Source organism: Hyposmocoma kahamanoa, unplaced genomic scaffold (assembly GCF_003589595.1).
Source record: "Hyposmocoma kahamanoa isolate Upper Pololo Valley unplaced genomic scaffold, ASM358959v1 95, whole genome shotgun sequence".
Lineage (NCBI taxonomy): Eukaryota > Metazoa > Arthropoda > Insecta > Lepidoptera > Cosmopterigidae > Hyposmocoma > Hyposmocoma kahamanoa.
The window spans coordinates 12,064,030-12,079,183 of record NW_020654972.1 but is presented as its reverse complement, the minus strand read 5'-3'; the positions used below and the strand labels follow the sequence as shown (position 1 = coordinate 12,079,183).

The 15,154-nt window shown below is 39.5% G+C and overlaps 1 protein-coding gene across 1 annotated transcript; it reads left to right on the top strand.

The window, feature by feature from the left end:
* Positions 1 to 1,463: 1,463 nt before the first annotated feature.
* Positions 1,464 to 14,282, top strand: LOC113238368 (clumping factor A-like). Its single transcript, XM_026475208.1, has 5 exons — positions 1,464 to 1,643; positions 1,731 to 1,850; positions 1,949 to 2,020; positions 9,887 to 10,157; positions 14,227 to 14,282. The coding sequence occupies exons 1-5, from the start codon at positions 1,545 to 1,547 to the stop codon at positions 14,280 to 14,282; spliced, it is 618 nt and encodes a 205-aa protein (XP_026330993.1). The 5' UTR covers positions 1,464 to 1,544.
* The last annotated feature ends 872 nt before the right edge of the window (positions 14,283 to 15,154 follow it).

Below are 15,154 nucleotides of genomic sequence, written 5' to 3'. Positions count from 1 at the left end.
AGTGGATTTAGTGGATTCCGCATTTTAGCTGCTTAGTAGTAAAAATAAATTGACGGTGAGTGTTTTGTATTGTAAAAATTAGTATTTTTATGATTTTAAGATAGTTATCTGTCTAAATTCCTCATAAACTTCAGTTTATTTATTTTATTTATTTCAGACAATCAACGGCGTTTCTTAAATAATATTTAGCAAAATAAATTATATTTGTTTGAAAGGCCAATAACAGATCGCCCCATGCTATAGAAGGTAATCGGTAAAAAGAATTTAAACATAAAAAAGTAGCAATTGTATCCACTAAGAAAAACCAAATAGGTGTTTTAAATTTAAGTAGTAGACATAATATAGTGTATAGTTAGCTGGTTTGTCGAATTAAAATAGGGAATCGAACATAGGTACAAAATGGAAGAATAAATGGAATCGGCAAACGATGAAGCATGTTTATACCTAACGTCTTCCTTATTATTATTAACCTATAAAGTAAACCTTTGTAAAGGTTAGTAAACTAGTGTTACTAACCTATAAACACCAACAAAACTCACAAACGTCAAAAATACGAGGTCTCTCAACAACTATTGTGCATTCGCCATCAAATCGCACTTCGCTATTACCACCGCAATGCGTTAAATTGCCGCAATTGTATTGTGCCTCATTTCTGTATTGTGAATCCACATATACCGCTCACGACGCGATCGCACGAGTGGCGATGCGATGCACGACGCGAATAGCGAAGTGACCGTTTACACATGCGTGTCGTGCATCGCATCGCCTATCGCACGAATGTGTGAACGCGTTTCTACCTCTCGACACTCATAAAAAACTGTAAACTATTCTATAGATAGACCATAGATGGTATACTTAACTAGTTAGCGCACGTCAACTATTTCACGTTTCTTTCCATTCGTTACATTATCACACGACCTTGACCTGCTAAAAATTATAATTTTAGCACTTTAAAAAGCGCGCTATAAAAATTTAGCATTTAGCGTGCTATGCGATTAGCAGTTAATCTCATCTCTAGGCCTGGCAAGCCTTCCTGTCACTTTGACGAGGAATTCTTTCTGGGTCTTTTGGAGGGAAAAGTGTCGTTTTTATTTTGACTTTTAATTATTTTGTAAAATCTAGTTTAAAGTGGAATAGGATAGTACTATTATGCCTTAATCGAAGATTAAAACGCGAAATTATATGAATCTCGAACTAAAATACCCGTATCGGCCCGTTCTAAGGAATTCCGAGTCAATCCACGCACGCGGCCTAAAATTGCCTGTCCTCTTTGTGGCGGCCATATTCACAGAAACATAATTAAATGAAGACATGGCTCAAATGACTTGTATCCAAGTCAAAATTATTAATAAAAAAAAAGTCACTGACGAGTTTGACGTTACGTTTGTTGACCGTCTCCTGTCTGTCTGACATTATCATTGCATTATTATAACTTGATTAACAATAAAACGAGCCATAGATACAAAAGTTGACGTTGAAGTTGAACACGTGTTTTGTGGTACAGTAATGTAGTGCTGTGTTTTAACGTTAGTAATATATTAAAAATGCCTCCATTTCGAAAAGGCCTATCGAAAAGAAAATTAGATAATAAGGATAGTAAACTGAGTAGTATAAAAAAATCATCAAACGAGGATGACCTTGAGGTATGAACGATGTACAATACAATAACGACCGACACTGGCATGGCATTTATAAAAATTGTAAAAAAATAAATGTACGTGTTAGAGTAGGGCGCAGAGGATAGCTGGGATGAGAAGCTATTTGCCGGTGAGCTGCGCGACGGCAGCGACAGCGATAACGACTCTGAAAGCGAGACCCGCGGCGACACAAGCACCGACAGTGAGATTGAGGTATATCGTATTGTTGTTCTATGTACTTAGTAAGGCATCCCAATTCCATAACCGATTCCTTTAACTTGCCAACATGACTCACGAGTGTTCTCTGGCAGGGGGTATTGTTTCAGGATGATGCCGATTCCACATTAGGAGTTGATGTGGAAGGAATTTGTGACCAATCTTCAGTAAGTTATTTATTATTCGTTTTATGGAAAGGATTTTAGTAAACGTGCCGTCAGAGTATGGGTTGAGGGAGGGTGGGGGAGGGGAGGAGGCGACAGAGGCGACTTCCGCGTTTGTATAAATAACCCTAACTTAACCTAAATAATCCAAATTGTTTTTGCTCAGAGGGACTTCCATGTTTGTATAAAAAATTCTAACTTAACCTGAGTAATCCAATTCGTTTCTGCCCAGAGGGTCTTCCGCATTTGTATAAAAAAAACCTACCTTATCCTAAATAATCCAACTTGTTTCTGCCCAGAGAGACTTCATATTCATATTCATATTCATTTAATCATTGCATTACATGGGTAGGTAGTAGTAGTAGGTATACAATTTGTTGTGATCTGCCATGTAACCCTGCAGGGCACTGCAATATTCACATTATTTACATAATACTACATAATATCATTACATAATATCCACTTTCAATTTAACAATTTACATATCTTTACAAATAAAATTCTTACAAATACAGTCAAATACGGTCAAGTGGAATAATTAATAAAATTTAAATATGTCAATGGTAAGATTAATTGTCAATAAAAAAGAGAAAAATAAATTACAATAATTAAATAGATTCCAAAATTTAAACAACATTCAATTTAATAACAATGACAATTAAATAAAATCTTAAATATAGGATAAGCTTCCAAAAAATGCAATCGAAACTGTAAAATACTAGATTAAATTTATTTATTTTATTTTATTTTAATTTTTTATTATTTAAATCATGATTAACAACTCAATCTCTACTCTCAAAAAACTCTTGTAGTATGTAGAAGGATTTTTGTATTAAGTATTTCCTTAAACTTTTTGTGAACTTGGTACTTGGTGCAATGGGCTGGTGTCCGTAACTCGACGTCAAGGCGCCTATTTTGCGTGTGGTGGAATGGAATCTCAGCAGCCTCCTCGGTTTGCTGAAGACTTCGGGGAGCGACCTTGGCACTCCAAGGTACTTTGCCCTGTAGTTGGCCACGCCGGAGCACTGTAGTAGGATGTGCGCAGCCGTTTCCTCCCCCTCCATGCACGCTCTGCATAGAGGGCTGTCTGTGATACCTAAATTGAAAAGGTGTTTATTGTATGGACCATGACCCGTTAGGGCGGCAGTTAGAGTGCGAAGCTCTTGCCTTTTGAGTTTAATAAATATGCGAGATAGACTGGTATTGAGCATTGGGAGTGCTTCCCTCGCCTGTCTACAGACCGTAAGGGTCGTCCATGCATTATTATGTGACAATTTTGTACCTTTGTGTATAGTTGTTCTGAACCATTGGTAGGGGAGGGATACTATGGGTTCTGGTCCTACATCGTCCATCTCCGACCCTTTTCTGGCTAGTTCATCTGCCGCATCATTGCCACGTGAGCCGCTGTGTCCTTTAATCCACTGTAGGGTTACGTGGTTTTGTATACATACTTCCATTAGTGCTTGATGGCATTCATAAATGAGCCCTGAGTCTATGTCATAGCTATTCAGTGCTTGTAGCACTGACATACTATCGGAGAGTATTCGAATGGAGTGGTTCTTAACTCTTCTCGCTATGATTGCTTCTGCCGCCAGCTTGATGACCATGCATTCAGTCTGGAATACTGTGTTGTGGTCACCAAGTGGTGTTGATATCCTGATATTGACGCCGTGACTGTTGACGCCGCTTCCTGTCTGATGAACAGTGGGAGGGGTCGCAGGTCCAGCATCGCTTCGAGCTCCAACCATTTCCGGAGCTGAACCGTTGCGGCCTGGCTGTGGTGGAGGTTGCTCTGGACGACTTGCAGTTTATTGAGCGAGGGGGATACCGCCATCACCAGACAGCAGCTCCACGTCCTCGTCCTCGGTTCCAGGGGGTTGCGAGTCCGGTCTAGGGAGCCGCTTTGGTGCGGTCCCAGAACCATCCCCGCCAGCCACTGGGGGCCTCGCCTCTCCCCCCTTCTGCTGGGTGTTGCTCGCGTTTTGAAGTCGCTCGCGCTCTCGGAGTCGACCCCGTTTGTTCTTTCGGGCAGGGCGTCCCCTGCTCCCACTGAGAGCTGGAGGTGGTCGCTTGCTCTGGCCACTTTCCCCTTCCGTGCGGATGGGTGCCGTGGTTTTGGGCTTGCGACTCACCAGAGTCCACCCTGCCTCAAGGGCTGTGTGCGTTGGGTTCTGCGATGCAGAGCCAGGTGTCTGAGCGGGGACCACAGAGCACGAGGCTCGGGCCACTACCGCTGGTGTTGGACCAGCACCGGCATCGGTACGCGGTTGGCCTTGGGGTTTCCCCTTTGGCCTACCACTCACCGTAGGGCGCTGTTCTGTGTTTGATTTTGTGCTTGATGGGGCACTTTTGGGTTTCCCCTCCAGTACCACCGGTTTTGAGTGATTGATTAGATTTGATTGATCGGTAGAATCCATAATTCATTGTTCTTGAGTTCACTCTCCTGATTTCCCACCCACCACGGAGCCTGCACCTTTGGGGATGTCCCATTCGGGACATCAGGATTATCAGGAGAGTATAGGTGCAGAGGTTGGGAGCTCACTGCGCGACATCGGGGGCTCGAAATGTGCGGCTGGCTGACCCGATCAAAGTCAGCCAGGTGTTCCGCACATACTCACCCCGTCAGCATGGCCGAGTCCGTCCCCCCCACACCTCGCCTGTGGCCCTCTGACGGGACACATTGCCGTTTCCCTGTGTTGGCTAGTCACAGGGCTACCGTTTAGCAGGAAATCAGGGCCAAAGAGGGCGTATTGCTTGCCGGGGTCTCCACCCCGCTCGGGCTCAACCCTCCAGGATTCCTTCATCCCTGCGTACGGCGCTCAACTGCGTAGGCATGAACGCAGGAGGGTGTAGGTTAAGACCGCCCACCACTTGCCATGATCTACCCTCATAAATGCATGGCCGGGCCGTGTTGATCGCTTCGCGCCCTCACTGATAAGACTCAGACTGAAGCCGAGAGTTGTCAATGTTGGCCCCAGGGTGTACCGGCTACATCCTTGGGCATTCTGTGACAACATGTCATAACAGATTGCTCAAGAACTTCGCACGCGTGGAGGTGGAACAACTAACACACACCTTTCGTGAACTTATCAATGTTAATCTCATTCCTGATAATCGTTGGGACTTTGTTGTTTATTTTTAAACACATTATAAATGGGCCGGAGCTATGCATTTGCAATTTTGAAAGTGGAACAGGTATTTTGTGTCTAGGTCGCAAAGGTCGCGTATCGGTCAGTGGCTGCTCGTTTGGGAAAAGGTGATTATGTTTTCTTATAAATTTGCTCATCTCTAAGATATAAATTGATGGCAAGGTGAGAATATTAAGTTTTTTGAAATATAGCCTGCAACTGTCTGTCGACCTAATGTTGGCCAATATTCTTACACATTTCTTTTGGCACACAAAAAGTTCATTTGAACTCGAACTGTTTCCCCATAATGTCACTCCATATCGGAGTCGGGAATCAGCGACAGCGTAGTATGCGCTCATTGCGGTTTTAAGATCTGTGACCTTTTTTAGTTCCAAGAGGGCAAGAGGGGGTATGTAAAACTAGCCAACTTGGAGCATATTTTTTGGATATGCGCTTTCCACTTAATGTTAGAGTCGATATCTAAGCCAAGCAGTGTGTATGTGCCTACACATCCCAAGGGTATATTATTATAAATGAAATCAATACTAAGACCACGCTTTTGCTGGGGATGATATTGCATAATTTTAGTTTTATCTATATTTAATTCTAGATTGTGATTATTTAGCCAGTTATTTACTTTATTTAGGATAGCGCTACGAATAGAGTTTAATGTATGTTCATCTGTTACCGGGAAAACAATTGATATATCGTCTGCAAAAAGGACGCAGTGTTCGTTAATAATTTTAGGTAAATCATTTATATAAATAATGAACAGCAAACATCCGAGCACACTGCCCTGTGGAATTGATCCTGTCATATGAACTTTGTCCGATTTTATGTTTTGGTTCCATCTTGTTTGGGGATCATGGAAATCTATTTGGTCATATTGTTCACGGTCGGAGAGGTACGATTGAAACCATTTGTGTGCCAAACCCCTAAGACCTATACCATATAGTTTTGCAAGTAATATCTTATGAGACACTCTATCGTACGCCTTACTCATATCGAGTAGAATAGGTACTAATTGCAAAGTTTTTATTATTGATTATATTAAGTATTTCATTTATGTATTTATATAGAGCTAAAGATGTAAATTTGTTTACCGGAAACCGTTTTGATTTTCGCTAAATATATTAAATTTTTCGCAAAAGGAGTACAGCTTGTTTGAGACCGCTGTTTCAAATATCTTTGCAAAAGTAGGTAATAGGGCAATGGGTCGATACTGAGCAGGACTATCTGTAGCACCTTTTTTATGGATGGGCTTGATTTTAGATATTTTTAATGAGTGAGGTACGGTGCCTTCGTTGAATGATTGGTTTATTAGATATGTAAGGGGGGCAGCCAGCTCATTGGCACACCTTCGTATGAGATTTGGTGGGAGCTCATCGTGTCCAAAGGTCTTTTTATTTTTAATATTACGGATGATCTTATGCACTTCACGTTCGCTAACAGGAGATAAGTAGAAAGAGTTAATTTGGCGGTCAGTTACCGGCTCGCCAGCCGCTCGGCTGTTTCCTATTCCCACTGAAGAAAAATAGTCATTGAATATATTCGCCACTGTTTCAGGTTCTTCTATCTGCTTATCATTAGATTTTAGAGATATATTTTTATATGTGTATTTTGGGAGTTTATTAGTGTTTTCTTTTATAACTCGCCACATAGTCCTAACCACATTGTTTGATTTTTCAATTCTTTTTATGTATTGTATTTTTTTGGATTTGTTTACTAAGCGTTTTAATAGTTTCTCATATTTTTTGTAATAATTTTTCAGTGTTATGTTGTTTGTTTGGTCAGTTAACACCTTTAATTGACGTTTATGTTTACAAGACCTTTTTAAACCTGTAGTTAGCCATGTTTTCTTTGTAGAGTATAGTGTTTTTGTTTTTTTCAACGGTATAATTTTGTCTAGTAATTCAATAAGTGTGTTTAAAAAAATATTATAATTTTCGTTAACATTTCTATCTTTTAAAGTAATATTAGGTACTCCAGTCAATTTGTTGTAGTTTAGTTTGGAACGCACTTAAATTTTGCGCATTAAATGATCTCCTTTCAGTGTACCATGGTCTTTGTTCAGAGTTGGGTGAAGGTAACGAGACCAACACGCCTTTATGATCAGACAAGCCGTATTCATCTACGGAAATTTTAGTAGATTTGACATTAAAGTTGGTAAAAATTAAATCAAGGCAAGTTTTTGAGGTACTTGTTACGCGTGTAGGTTCATTTATCTGCTGTTTAAAATTGTGGCTTTTCATAAGGTCAAGTATTGTACGAGTGAGTTTAGTTTGGTCTAGGGCATTAATATTAAGATCACCTCCGATAATAATATTTTTTCGACTTTCCGACAATACGAGTTTTTGCAAGAGCTTTTCTAAGCAGTTGTAGAATATGTCGAACTCTCTATTTTTTCAGGCCAGTAGATAACAATTAAAAGCGTGTTTAATTTCGTAATGTCCGCTGCACAAATCTCGAAGATAAATTCAACACTTAATTTTGATATATGATTTCGCATTTGTATAAAAAAACCTAACTTTGTCTAAACCAATTCATTTCTGCCCAGAGGTACGTCCGTGTTTGTATAAAAAAACCTAAGTTAACCTAAATAATCTAATTCGTTTCTGCCCAGAGGGACTTCCGCATTTGTATAAAAAAACCTAACAACTTAAATCGATCCAATTCATTGCTGCCCAGAGGGACTTCTGCGTTTTGTATGAAAAATACCTAACGTAGCCTAAAATAACTACTGGTGGTAGGCTTCGGCCGTGGCTAGTCACCACCCTCCCAACACAGTCGAGTCGCCAAATGGTTTTTGCCGTGATCCGACTCATGTTCAGGAATTGCCATTAGGAGATCAAGTCTGAACAGTTGTACCTGCTTGTATTGCCACACTGAGCACTCGGTTCTGGAGGCTAGCGGGATCCGAAGCACTGTGCACCACTGGCCGACTGTGGAAAGTTGGGTGCCCAAGTAGTGAGAAAGCCACCCGTGAAAGGCTGCCCCGTCACCCAACGAAAAATCCCGGAATGCTCCACCTTGCCGGTTCGCGACCGGAAGAGAGGACCAGGTGGCCATCTCCGGTTCCAAGTAGGGGACACCCAAACCCCCGTTTGGGTGTCCCCTACTTGGAATGGACCTGTCGTCCAATTTGAACTTCGGCAGATACAGATATATTCGGCAGATGAATCCATGGCCAAAAATGCAGCAAAGATGCTTGGGATCCTTTCCAGGTTGAGGCGTTACTTTACACCAGGACAGTTGCTTCGGCTGTACCAAGCACAAGTCCGATTATGCATGGAGTACTGCTGCCACCTTTGGGATGCCTCTGCTACATATCAACTGGCCACTTTGCATTCAATTGACAACCGTTCCAAGAGGCTTATAGGTGACTCGGAATTAGTGGATGTGAAGCTGCAGAGCCTTGAACACCTCCGTAAAGTTGCCAGCTTGTCGGTATTTTACAGGATATATCACGGAGAGTGTGCGATGGAATTACACGATTTAATTCTGCCTTCTCCTTCCCATCACCGGGGGACTAGGCGTAGGCTTGGGTTCTACCCCTATGTTGTGGATATTCCAAACACTCGCACGAAGCGTTACGCTTCCACATTTATATGGCGAACGGCTATGGAGTGGAATTCCCTGCCTACAGACTTGTTCCCTGAACGCTATAACTTGGGTCTTTACTAGATGAGAGTGAATAGGCATTATTTAGATGTGCATTCTCCATCGTCGACCTCATCGTCACTTTCCATCAGGTGAGATGGAGGTCAAATGCGCGCTTATGTTATATAAAAAAACCTAAATAATCCAATTCGTTTCTGCCCAGAGGGACTTCCGCGTTTGTATAAAAAAACCTAACTTAACCTAAATAATTAAATTCGTTTCCGCCCAGAGGGACTTCCGCGTTTATATAAAAAAAACCTAACTCAACATAGATCGATCCAATTCGTTTCTGCCCAGAGGGAGATCCGCGTTTGTAATTTAAAAAACCTAACAATCGTTTTACACAACGAACAACAATATAAATACACAGTAAAAACACTCTGTAAATGGCTAAAACTCTTACAGCGAAAAGCCAAGAGAAATAAGAAAAAAACAAACGCGATAAATGACGTTGTGTTTTATTGTTAAAGGACAAAATTGTTATTGAATTATCATTACTATTTCAAAGTAACCTTCTTAAGAAATAATATTTTACATATAATGTAAATGCTATTAAATAAGTAATAGTGTTTAAAAAAAGCAATAAAATATATAATATACTTTCAAAATTTAAACAACACATGATATCATTACAGTGGAATGTCGAAACGCAAGACATTAAATTGCGTCAGCTTGCTTTTTTGACATAATTTTTGCATTAGACAGTTGTCAAATGCGTTTTTTGCTTTAATTTTCACGATTTGCAAAAATTACTATCTCGAAAACTTTTGGCGTCCTAAAACTGAAAATTTGTGGAGGGGTTCCGTTTGACTAGTTCTATCTCAAAAATTTATTTGAACGCTCAACTCGACGTCACGTATACTAAAGTTGAGCCAAATTAAGTACATCTGTTTTGTTTTTTGAATTTAAATTACATTTTAATTATCGAGTTCTTAGGTTTTCGCGATTGTTACACATAGGAAATGAAACTATTTTTCCGGATTTAAATCGCGTATATTTGTTTTTTCAATTTTTTTTAATAGTTAGTTAGTTTTTTAGTTTTAGTAATAACATTTTAATTAATAGAATTTTTAATTTACAGGAATTAACGGATTCTGGAGAGGAGTATCATTCAGAGGAGAGCAGCAGTACAGATGAGGACAGTGGGGAAGAGTCTGGACTTGGCCACACACACTCTGGATCCAGTTTAGATGAAGGTCTGGGCCAAGCACACTCACAACTGCAGGACAAAACAAATCAGAGCAAGAAAGCAGTCAAAACAAATAAAGGACAAGATAGCAGCAACAGCATTGAAATATTAGCAAATAAGACAGAGCAAACTGATGTTGTAATCCAGCCTGTGGGTCAAAAAGGTAGGTTCAATCTATATATATATATTTTTAAATAATTGAAATACATGTTTCATAGTATTATTATTGTCCTAATCATTTTGTTTTGTACTGTAATGTACTCGGTGTCTGCAACTCGACATCAGGCGCCTGTTTTGCATGTGGTAGGTGCAGGGTTCTATTCGTGCCACCTAAGCTCCTTCAAGAATCTCGGCAACCTCCTTGGTTTGCTGAAGACTTCAGGGAGCAAGCTTGGCACTCTAAGGTACTTCACCCTGTAGTTGGCTAAGCCGTAGCACTGTGGCAGGATGTGCGCAGGCGTTTCCCCCTCCTCCTCGCAAAGGACTGTCTGTGATACCTAAATTGAAAAGGTGTTTATTGTAAGGACCATGACCCGTTAGGGCAGCAGTTAGAGTGCAAAGTTCGTGCCTTTTGAGTATAATTACTTTTCGAGATGGACTGGCATTGAGCATTGAGAGTGCTTCCCTCATCTGTCTACAACCGTAAGGGTAGTCTATGTGTTATTATGAGAAAAGTTAAATTTTGTACCTTTGTGTATAGTTGTTCTGGACCATTGGTAGGGGAGGGACACTATGGGTTCTGGTCGTACAGCGTCCGCCTCCGATCCTTTTCTGGCTAGTTCATCAGCTGCGTCATTGCTATGTGAGCCGCTATCCACTGCAGAGTTACGTGATTGTGTATACCTACCTCTAAGAGTGCTTGATGGCTTTCATAAAACGACTGTCCTTACGTATACAATCGAAACTTAAAAAATACACCTTTTTTTTATTAGCATAGTCTGCATTTAATAGTGTTATCTTTCGATTGGGAAAACAATAAAACATAAAATTTTATTAGTTTTCATTTTAGCAACACCTAAAGTATCAAATGTCCGCCGCTGCTCCCTTGTGAACTCGCGTATTTCAACTTTCGTCCGTTTAGGCCGGAACTGGAAGCGCGCGAAAGTGAGCCGGACATAACTAGGACAATCGATTATTTACGCCGTCCGCGCCAACCGCGCGCCTGTTATTTGTCATTTATTTGTTGTGAATGCGCTAAAATAATGGTTATGCGTTACATATTTTAAGTAAATAAGTGTAACTACTATTTCAAGACGCATATGTGCGAATAAGTGAATTGAATTTGAAGGCGCTAGAGGCACTTGTCGACGACGAACTGTCATCAGAAAAACTTTGGCCGCCTGGTAATCACTGTAAAAGTAGTTCACTCTTGCAAGCAACTACAGATCAAATTGACAGCGATAATAACGCAGTGATTTTACATAGCAATGAGAGAACTCCAATGCCATTTCCCATACAACCAAATTGTGATAATGCACAACCAATACCTAACAATATTTTGCCTCTAGCTGCAGATTCTCCACGAGTGTTGACGAAATCATCTTACGATAGTTATAAGATCTCTCCGAATGGCTGATATTAGTATTCCAATTCCTAATGTCAATATACCCGAAGACAATAAGGGTTTTTTGATATATGACATTTTTTTAATAATAATAACGCACACATTCAACATAGCCCCGCACTAGGGAAACCCTGTGTCGCGGGTGTCATGGACACACACACAAACAACCACAAATTACACCCAAGCTCACGAGAGCAATAACTGTCACGATTTTAACATATTATTTAATTTTTAGTTCAGGCGTTACTCACGTATAAAACATATTTTAATTGCCTCGTCGTTTCGGACGTATTGTAACGTCTATGGTCTCGAAGGGACTGAAGAGGCGGGTTAGAAGATAATAAATAAAAACGCCTGACAAAAATATTGAAGCAAACAATTTGTATCTAGTTTACTTAGATAATTTTAGTTTATTATAAGGAGATTATTTTATTTATTTTGTTAAGCTTGCACGTTTATGTAAATTAGGTTTTTGTAAATTAAGCATTTAGTAAGTAGGTTGTATGTATAAATAGATAATTATTGTAAATAGATTATAAATGTAAATAGGTAGATTTATTAATTTGTTAATCCTATAAAGTAGTGTAACGACAACGTTACATACCCCGCTTTTTAGGGTAGGATTTTGACTAAGTAAAATCCTCTATCAGCAAAACTACTCAATAGCTCCTTGTCACACATGCATTCATCCATCCATCATATTTTCAGTCCGCTTTCATTGTACCTTTTATGCCTTTCTACATTCAAATATTTAGCCGTTAACACTTTTGAAAGTTGTGTTATAAAGCTTCCTGTCATACTGAGTATTGATATATAAAACACAAAATACTCTCAAGCTACTAAAGATGGGTGATCAAATTAGGTCTCATATTTTTTCTAAAAAATAATACACTGTTGGTCAGGTTTAGATATAACAATTTATCACAGTAGGTAGTACTGTAATTAAAACTAATGCAACATTCGTAGGCAGCATCTACGTAATCATTCATCATTAATCTAGTATGGAACGTCTGGTAAAGGATGATTTCCACAGTGTCTACGTTAAGTGTATATATGCAATTACAGAAGGCAGCATCAACTGTAATCACTTTATTAAAAAAATATTGCCAAATATCTTGTAGAAAATATCCGCAATGTATATAGTGTCACTTAAAATGTTATGAATTAATAAGAGACGATAAGTTAGATAGAGATAGTAGTGATTTTCCTATGTGTGTTTAGATTTATAAGTAGTTTAGGTTTTATAGTTTGTTAATTTTATATCCTTAATATGCCAGTCACCTATGTTTTTACCTTGCATATCCTCTAGAACATAAACTAAAGGTGATTTTTTAGCAACAACCAGGCATTTTACAAACTTGGGTGCTAGCTTTTTCGCAAACTTAGTGTCTTTGTCGCTTTGGTAGTAGGTTCGCTTCCAAACATAGTCACCTACATTGAAATCAGCAATTTTTCTGCGCAGATTATAGTTACAGCTATTACGAGTATGAGATTTTAATAAGCGTGATTGAATATCTGCAAACAACTTCCGTAGCACACCGAGATTTTCTGCGTACTCATCCCTAGATGAAAATATAAAATCATTAATCCCATCAGCATCTATGTAGTGCGAACCACAACTTACCAATTCACGACCGTACGCTAAGAATGACGGAGTATAGCCAGTGACTTCATTTGTAGATGAATTTATAGCGAACTGAATTTTGGAAATGTTGGAATCCCAAGATCGATGATCTTCATTTGCTATAAAAGAGGAAACAGCCGTCATAATAGTTTTGTTATATCGCTCTACAGTGTTAACCTGTGGAGTGTACTTAGGAGTATACTGTACATTAGGGACTCTGTATTTTATAAAAAGTTGTTTAAGAGTGTTACTGATGAATTGCTTGCCATTATCCATCAGGATAGTACTGGGAATGCCGTGTACTAGAAAAACTTGTTCCTCCAGAATGCGTGTGAGGATTTCCGCAGATGCACGTCTAATGGGGAATAATAAGCAATATTTCGAAAAGCAGCAAGTGACAACAAACAGAAAAGTATTTTGTTTCCTAGAAGGTGGTAACGGTCCAACCAAATCCATGCTAATCATTTGAAATGGTCGACTACAATCCTTAGGACGTCCCATCGTTCCTAGTGTAGCGTGGTTTGGATGTTTATATGACTTACATACTTCACAATCAGCAACAAAGTTAGCAACGTCACGATGCATATCGGGCCAGAAGTACTTTAAAGAAATTATTTTGTACGTTTTAAACACACCAAAATGACCTGCTGTTGGATCAGAATGATTTTGCTCCATTATTTTGATACGGTGTTCGCGGGGAATAACTTCTTTCCATTCAAATTCTCTAGTTAAGGGATTTAGACTTTTCTTAAAGCGATAAAGTTTATTATTTATTATGTTGTAAAAAATATTGAGATACCAAGGATCTGTAGTTACTTGCACTATGTCAGAGTTAGGAGTGGATATATTTACTGCTGATAACGGTATACGTGAAAGACTGTCAGGAACCACGTTATCAGAGCCGCGGCGATGTCTAATTTCGCAGTCGAATGCTGAAAGTCTGACACCCCAACGAGCTAAACGACCCGTAGGATTATTTAGATTGAGAAACCATTTCAGCGCTGAATCATCGGTATAGACAACGATGTTTTTTCCATTATCCAGGTAGCAACGCCAACGTTCTACAGCCGTTAAGACCGCTAAAGCCTCACGCTCAGTAGCACTATAATTATGTTCCGGTGTAGACAGCGATTTACTCATATAGGCTATAACATGCTCAATACCATCAAGAGTTTGAGTTAATACCGCACCAATACCTACATCGCTAGCATCCGTATGCACTTCAAAAGATTTTGAATAGTCAGGGCAAGATAAAATCGGAGTAGAGACAAGACACTCTTTGAGAGATTTAAATGCGGCATCAGCCTTAGCACACCATGCAAAAGGAGGTGCATTCTTACCTTGAGACGTTAATTGGTTTAAAGGAGAAGCCAAAGTACTAAAATTTGGTATAAACCGTCGATACCAGGAAGCAGTACCTAAGAATCTACGAACTTGTTTACGATTTTTAGGTGTAGGGTAATTAACTATTGCCTCTACCTTTTCAGGATCAGCATGGAGACCGTCACAATCAACTATGTAGCCCAAATACTTTAATTGTTTTCTAAAAAACCTGACTTTTCTCAAAGTTTATTGTTAGATTGGCCGATTTTAGCTTATCCAACACGCGTACGAGTAACGAGATATGTTGTTCGAAAGTAGGGGAAACAATGATAATATCGTCAATATAGACAAAAACCTTATATTCAAATTCTGGTCCGTAGAACAATTTGTCGACTAAACGCTGTTGTGTCGCAGGTGCGTTAGTAAGTCCGAATGGCATACATTTAAATTGAAAAGTGCCACGAGACGGTATGTAGAATGCAGTTTTACGTCTATCTTCCTCCTTAATCAATATTTGCCAAAAACTTTTAGACAAATCTAAACTCGTTAGGTATTTTGCGTCGCGAAGATTATCTAGTATTTCGGAGATGTAAGGTAGGCTGTAAGCGTCTTTTTTAGTGACAGCGTTTAGCTTACGACTGTCTAAGCA

Coding starts and splice junctions, on each gene's coding strand:
- LOC113238368 (XM_026475208.1), top strand. CDS start 1,545: ATGCCTCCATTTCGAAAAGGCCTATCGAAAAGAAAATTAGATAATAAG. Junction 1,644..1,730: donor CAAACGAGGATGACCTTGAG/GTATGAACGATG, acceptor GTGTTAGAGTAG/GGCGCAGAGGATAGCTGGGA. Junction 10,158..14,226: donor CCAGCCTGTGGGTCAAAAAG/GTAGGTTCAATC, acceptor TCCATTATCCAG/GTAGCAACGCCAACGTTCTA.